The 7,946-nt window shown below is 45.8% G+C and overlaps 1 protein-coding gene across 2 annotated transcripts in view; it reads right to left on the reverse strand.

Moving 5' to 3' along the window:
* Positions 1–2,533, reverse strand: part of Reln (reelin) — a 450,273-nt gene extending 447,740 nt beyond the window's left edge. For both annotated transcript variants that reach the window (XR_012445193.1, XM_074064926.1), the window contains exon 1: positions 2,032–2,533. Coding sequence is in view for 1 of the 2 variants with exons in the window: in XM_074064926.1 (XP_073921027.1) it covers positions 2,032–2,257 (226 nt within the window). In the remaining variant the exon portion in view is untranslated. The remainder of the gene's footprint in view (positions 1–2,031) is intronic.
* Positions 2,534–7,946: the final 5,413 nt, after the last annotated feature.

The following is a 7,946-nucleotide window of genomic DNA, read 5'->3' on the forward strand; positions in this document are numbered from 1 at the left end:
AAGTATCATTTCATTTCAAACACTTATTCTACCTGTAGAACATTTTGCAGGAAAAACTATTACTGAAGGCGTGTAGCTACAGCTAGTTCCAAAATCTAATTTGACAAAACATATAACAGAAGTTTAAAAATCTGACATTCTTCTCAGAGCTTATAGTAATTTGACCTTTCAATTTACATAATAAATGTCTCCACCTTTTCTGGTGACAGAGAAGAGGTGGAAATTGGGACTCCCCTCCCCACAGTCATGTCCAATGTGCAGTTTACACCTTATTCTTACTCTGTATCACACTTTCCTTTTCATATTTAAGGTATGATTACAGTTAGCCTTGGGTTTATTTGCAAACTTTTTAGCAAAAACAACTGCAGCATATTTTGGTGTTTTTATTACTGGTAACTTAACAAAGAATATGGAATAAAATAAGGGTTTGTGTCATTGCATGATTTTTTTCATCACATATTGACAATCATACCTTTTAGACCAGCCTTTACTCACTGACTGACCTACCACTCTTACAGCTAATAACAGGCAGACATTTTTACTAGGGGTCATGCCAAGTGAGGACAGGTTCAATCAATCAGTCTTTGGGTTAGGTCTGAGTTCCATTATTCTGGCTCATGGCCTTAGAAAAATCACCAGTTGGTTCTTGGGAAAAGAGTGCAGTAAGCACTTTTATTAAACAAGGCGTTAGTTACAGAAAATTAATTTTCTAAAATTAATTCTAAAATTCCATAGACGAGGCTGCCACCAGGCCACAAGAAAGTTGTAGAAGCACTGTTTTTTAAACCTCTAAGACGGAGTTATTCAGGCTAAGTATTTTAGAGCAGAGATGAAAGGCTTTTTAAAATAGAAAACTCTTACGGATTCGTGTAATTTTTATATGCACGTGTATCTGAAATGCCAGCTCCCCGCGGATTACCTTCTGCCAAGTCCACACCTGTCAGTCTATTAGAGACAGAAACTACGACATGAGCTTAGTTTCTATTTCTTTGGGTAGAAATATTTTTGTAGTGAAATTCTAATTAAATAATGGTTGTCGCTACTTACAAAGCCCCTAAGACGTGAAATGTTCAGGTTTCCCAGGAATACAGAAAATACAGACAATATTTTATTTTTTTTTCACATACCCAATTTACAGCTTAAATATTTTTTAAAAATACATGAACTAAATAAAATTCTATTTCTGGGAGCTAAATTTTCCTTCTTCAAAAATGTTTAACCTTGATGAAGGACTGCACAATGATTCCTTTAAAAAAAAAAAAAGATGGAGGGGGGGAAATCCTTTATGAAAAGTGGCTTGCAGTCCCTACCTGGAAATTAAAGCTGTACAGATAAAAGACAGTCATTAATAAACATCACAAAGACAATGCTAACAAGAAGCACAGTGTTAAAAGTAAAAGAGGAATCAGAAAAATCATCAATTACTGACATTTTAAACGACACTTCAAAAGCATAAAGAGCTGGAAGCGGCGCTCCGTTTCAGGAGGGCTGTGTGACACTGGGTGGAACGCGAGGGACTCCCGGCTGGCGAGCAGCGGGAACTTTGTGGAGGGCAGGCGGGCGGCGCGGGTCAGCCGCGGACCGGAGCGCTTCAATCTGCCACCGGTCCTTCTGCACAGCCCAGTGACAGCCTCACCGCACCCCGGGGACCCACCAGGGGGGCCTAGGGCAGGACAAAGGTCTGATATTCAAGGACTGGGTTAAGAAAACAGGATGCGCAGGTTCGCTCAACGTGGCAGCTGCGAGGACGGGGATGAAGGGAAAGACACCAGCCCCTGAATTCTCTGGCGCTTAGCACAAGCACCAGCTCATTATGAGGTGTGTTCGGGGAGTGTGCAAGAGGTGGAGAATAAATGCCAACTCGCGACTCCATTCTCCACTAACTTTGTTCTCTCTGCCCCGACGGAGCGCAGCGTTAGGGTAGGGGCCGTCATGGTTCCTGCTGAAATGGCCCCTTGGAAGAAAGAAGAAGGGGATAAAAAGCTGTGCTCGCGGGCGCACCGGAGCGCGCGGAGATGCTGAGGTACCTACCATGGTATTCCTGTCCCGGTACGTAGTAGGTGGGGTTGCCCGCAATGTGCAGGGAAATGAGCACCTCGCCCTGCTCCCCATCCCCGTCCAGCTCCCCGTGGTGGGTGCACAGGAAAAAGAAGGGCGAGAAGCGGGGGTAAAAGCCCACCGCGGCGCGCGCCCTCAGCATGGCCCCCAGCCACACTGCCAGGAGGAAAGTCCGCGGCGCCCAGCAACTGCGCTCCATGCCGCCGCCGCGCGCCCCGCGCGCCGCTCTCTCATTCAGTTTTGGAGACGCCGAGACGGAGCAGCCAAGGCGGACGGAGGGCGAGAAGAAGGCGGGCGGGAGCAGAGCTGCTTCGAGAGCCGAGCCCCGCCGGCAAGTTCGCGGGAGACGGTGGCTCCCAAAGTTACTTTGGGCCGCGGGAACGCGGGACCTGGACTGCGGACGCCGGGAGCGCGTTGTCCGCCGCCTCTATGCGCCGCTGCCGCCTCTGCGCGACGCCCCTCGGCCAGGCCTGGGAAAGCGCCCGCCTCGCTCCACACCTTCTTAAAGCCCCGGGCGCCGAATCCCTCCCCCCCACACCCCGCCGCCTTCGCCGCCGCCGCCGCCGCCGCCACACGTGTCCCGGCCGCTCCCCCGCCCCCACGCGCCTCCCCGCGCGCGCCCGCCCGGCCCCCGCCCTCCCGGCCTCCCTCGGCAGCACCTCGCGCGGCGCGGGGCGCACGCCTCCCGGGAGCCCTGGGCCCACGCCCAGGCTAGCGGCCAGCTGCGCGGGGAGGGGCGCTGTCGGTGCGGCTAAACCCGCGAAGGCACAAGGAAAGGAAACCTACAGCCCTGCGGTCCAAAAAAAGGGCAGGCCAGTCCCTTAGGGCCTCGGACTCCCCTCTTTCTGGAAGCCGCGCGAGGCAAGGAGAGGGGCGGTAGGGACGGCGGTGGCGCGGTTCTTTGTCTGAGCCGGCGGCGCCCCGCGCCCCTCGGGGCCCTCCGCCTCGCATTCTGGGCTTTCCGCACTTGCTCTGGGGACTCGCCCGCCGCCCTGAGCCTCGAGGTCCTCCGCGCTCCCTTCCGAGCCACGGCCTTCGCATCCCTCCCGCTGTCCCCGCCCGGCTCATCGCCGCGGCGACAGAGCCTCATCTGTACCCGGATTTAAAAACGAGATTAAGCGACAGTGGACTTGGCAGCCTCGAGTGGTGCCTGGAAATGGTGATTCGTGTTGCTCTGCTCGGGTGTGGGAAACTGGGAGGCAGGCATTGCTGGCGGAGCTGAGACCCGACAGGCGCTCTCCGCAGGACTGTTGTGTTAGGCGTCGCTACTAGGTTCCTGGGGCCGAGATGGCTGTAGTAATCTTTTAAGCCCGTGTTTATTTCTTTTAAATGTCATTTGTGACCAATGTCTCTGAAATGGGGGGAGAGAACGGCGTTCGGGGAAGCTGCTGGCAGTGGTGATGAAGCGGGTGGTAATGAGCTGCCGCACTGGAGACTGCGGGAAGTGAAATCATCCATAAGCACGTTTTTAACCGAGGAAAGCTGGCAGGAGCTCTGCAGCATCCAGAGATGGGGAGCGGGATTGCCAGGTTTTAATGCCTCTCCCCTCCCATCCCGGGCTTGCCACCAAGTCCAGATAAACCCGCACGTATAAAGATGAGGAGATTAAAACTGGAAGGGATGGTCTTTGCCTGCATGGTTGTGGAGGTGTTGTGAAAAGCAGGGTCCAAGGGGAGATCTCTGTAATCCATTGCAAAAGGAAGAGATTGTGTTTTCTTCCTCTTACCCAGACCGAGTTTAGACAGGTAGAAAGGGCCAATTCTGGCTGCCTACTGGTCTCTCTCACCTCAAAATCCCGGAAAGTTCAACTGCCACACGTGTAAAATACGTACATGTAGATGATGTAATAACAATAATATTTTACACTGTAGCGCTGTGCTGAGGTCCTTAGCCTCATTTAATCCTAACACCACCTGGAAAGGCAAAAATTATCCCAGTTTCACAAGGGAGGAAACAAATGTTAATAACTTGCCCCAAACCAGTAACAAAGCCTGCATTCAATGGAGCCTCTCTGGCTCCAGAGACTCTTAGCTGCAACTGTCTGTACTACTAGCTAGAGGGAAAGCTGCCACCAAACCTGTTCCAGGCTGGCCTCTGAGAGACCTTTCCTGATTCCCCATTCGAAATTAGCTTCTCTAGCGCTGCGCCATCCAATGTGGTAAACCCTAGCCACAGGTGGACATTTAAATTAAGTTAATACTTCCTCAGTCATATTGGCCACATTTCAAGTATCCAACAGCTGCAGGTGGCTAGTAGGTACTGTACTAGCGAGTGCAGACATACAGTTGCCATCACTGCAGAAACTTGTATTAGACAGCATTGTTCTATAGTGAAAAGAATGAAAGCTCAGTCACTGCTAACACTTCATCCAATTATTTGATCAATATTGGTCAAACACCTCCCATGAGACAAAGTGCTAGATGCTGTAGAAAGAGCACTGAAGAAAGCTAATACAGTGCCTGCCCTGTGGAGCTTACAATCTACTTTTGGGGAAAGATAGTAGACTCAAACAATAGACAAGATAATTTCTAACACTGGTAATTGCTATGAAAAAATAATACTGGGCTGGCAGAGTGGCTTAAGTAAAGAGCACCTGCCTAGCAAGTGTGAGGCCCCGAGTTCAAACTCCAGGAGAGAGAGGGAGGAGGAAGGGAGGGTAAGTAGAAGAGAAGGGAGGGAGGGAGAAGAAAGAAAGAAAAGGAGGAGAAAGAAAGAAGACAAAGAAAGAAAGAAAAAGTGAGAAAAAGAAAACAGGATGATGTAGTAGAATGTCCAGGGCAGAGAAGGAAGGAAGGAAAGAAGGAGAAAACAGAATGACGTAATACAGTGTCCAGGGCAGGGACAGGGGAGTCAAGAAAAGCTCTGGAAGAGTGAAACAGGAGCTGAAACACCTTCTTTCCCCTGCGAGCACTTGTGGAGAGCTGTCCAGTCAGGGCGAACAGACTACAAAGGCCCTGAAACATCACCATGCTCAGATGTTCAAAGCTTAGGAAAGGCAGCAGCAACAGAAGAATGGTGTGGGATGAGGCCAGAGAAGCAGCAGAGACTGCAGCACTTAAGGTAATAGGGAGATTTGGGGAGGGGAGTGACATGGCAAGAATGAATTAAGGATAGAATTTCAAAATGCCAAAAATTTTGAAAAAAAAATTTTAATACATTTTCTCCAGAGTTTAAGTAAATGATTTAATGTGATTGCCTACAATTTCTAGTATAGTATCAAAATACATTTACTCAACATATATTAATAGCTATGCCATCCAAAGCACGGTGTTAGGCTCTGGGGAAATAAAGTTCCTGCTCCATGGAGTTTACCTTTCAGTGAGAGAGACAGACATCCATTACTGTGATCAATTATGGAGTTATAAAAGTCATATGTGCTCTAGGGGGAAATAAAAAGTGACAGGGAAAAAGGACAGTAAAGGCTCAGCTGAGGAAGAGGCTGACGCTAAGATCTACTATGATTTGGTTTGGTAAAAGTGGTGGGAAAGGTGGGGGGAGTATTTCGGGCTAAAGCACCTTTGTTATAAAAAGAATTCTCGAGGGAAAGGAAAGTGATAGATCCGGGGTCAGCACTGGTAGAGTTACAAGTACAGACAGTGGCCAGACTGGGAAGGGCCTGTCTGCACAGCGAAGATTGTGGTCTCTTTCCTAAAAACAATGATGAGGCAAGGAAGAGGTTTTTAAGCAGGTACCTAACATGAACATATTTATTTACTTGAAAGATCATCTTGGCTGTAGAGAGCAGGACATGCAAAAATATGCAGGGAAAGGATTAGGATGTAGTTTGAGTAGCTCTGGTGAGAAATGATGATCTGAAAAGTGGATGAAGAGAATGGAACTGAGCAGTATCAGGAGCCAGAACTGCGGGACTGGATAACAGACTGGGTGATTGATTGATCATAGAAATAAATGAGTAAGATGGGTTGAAGAAAATGCACAACTTTCAGGCTTTTGAAGCTTGGTAAATTGTTGCTGCTGGATAAGCTGTTTTTAAACAAAACTTCGTAATGTAGTACACATTTGGTAAATATGCACCCAAAGGTGAACAATTCCCAAGTGTAGAGCACAGTGCAGTGGCACTCCCTATGTAAGCAGCATCCAGAGAATGTTAAGTCCATGGGGCATCATTGAGCACCTGCTCTTCCCCAACGCATGGAGGGGATTTTAAGCAAGAATATAACATGTCTTCAGGATGGTGACTTTCACCCATTTTCAAACATTATATAAATGAAATCCTAGAATATATTTGATTTTATACCTGGCTGTTTTGACTCAAAGTGGTTGTGAGAATCATCTATGTTGTTGAATGTAGCAAGAGTTTATTCGTTTTTATTACTTTATATTATGTGAGAAAAATCAGTATTCATTGCTAGTGGATTGTTTTAGCTATTTTCATTTTGGAAATTTTTTCAACTTTTGGTTATTGTTCAGCTACAAACAGTGTGGTTAAACTACTCTTGCACATGCCTTTTGGTAAACATATGAGTATATTTCACTCAGGAGAGGGGGTGGTAGATCATGGTAGGGACCTCTTTTTACAAAGGAGTTCAGCAGAACTGCTGAAAAATAAACAGAAGTCCATAGATGTCAAAAGTGAAGTGAAAGCAGGAATTCAGAGATAAACAGTGAATATCCAACCCACCCAACCAGCACTCTGAGACATCTGCCCAATTCACTAGTCCTTGAATTTCCGCTTTGATGGCCATATGGGGTGTGGGAACAGGAGATAAAACTTAGGGCTTGCCCCAGGTGGGAAGATTGATAGGACTGTGCTACTCCAAGTGTGGTTTGCAGATCACTCTACAAACTATCTGGTGCCAGTCTATATTGGGACATATATAGTAATCGAAAGTGTTTCAAAACTTTCATAGTAATTTTAGAGCATACCAACATCCGAGTGACATTCTATTTTTCTAGTAATTCATTTACAAAAGTATCTGTCTGTGCAAACAGTGTGCAAAGCACCATGATAGAAGATGTATATTTAAACTATAACTCACCCCCAAATAGCTAGATCCTCAATGGAAAGGTGAACTAGAAAAAAAATGTATATATAATCTCCCTTATTGGTTTGAATCTTGACAAAAGGTGTGATGACAGAAGAATCTGAAATTATGATCTGGCTCTCAAGAGTTTGTGACCCAAATTCACACATTTGTTTGATTTGAAAAATCTCAAGTCAAGAATTAGTTTCAGAATGATCCTTGGTTGAAAGTGCCAGTACACACATGGCAGAACCAAACCCAACAACAACAACAAAACAAAACAAATAAATAGCAACAAATTCCTTTAAGTCTGGCTTCAAAAAATTCCAACAGATGAAGACTCATGAAACACATGTTCACAATAAAAAAAATGACCAAGACCTTGGGAAAGCAGAACCCAGTGCATGGTCATAAATAACAGATAACCAGAATCAGAACCACATAGACTTCAGATTTTGGAATCTAATAAATTTAGAAAAACTGAATATTATTTCAAAAATGTGCATAAGAATAAGGGACCATCAAAAGTGACCAAGCATTTTCAAAGAGGTAAAATTTAAAACTCGTAAGGATATACATATATATATATATATATATATATATATATATATATATATGGACAGATATAGTGTGTATATATATACACACTAGATATTCTGGGAGGTGTTCTTCCCATAAAAACAACTAGATCCAACACAAAACTTAATGCTCTAGGATTATTGAGTTTACAGAAAGTAAATGAAATCACTAAGAGACCAGGATACTTCACAAAGGAACCAAGTAGCAGCTACATAATTTTCAGGACCTCATGCAAAATGTACACATGCAGACCCATGTTCAAAGAGTAAAAAACCAGTGCTTTTAATAAGGCACCAAAATATATATTACAACCAACTATGAGAG

This window comes from Castor canadensis, chromosome 2, assembly GCF_047511655.1.
Source record: "Castor canadensis chromosome 2, mCasCan1.hap1v2, whole genome shotgun sequence".
Classification (NCBI taxonomy): Eukaryota; Metazoa; Chordata; class Mammalia; order Rodentia; family Castoridae; genus Castor; species Castor canadensis.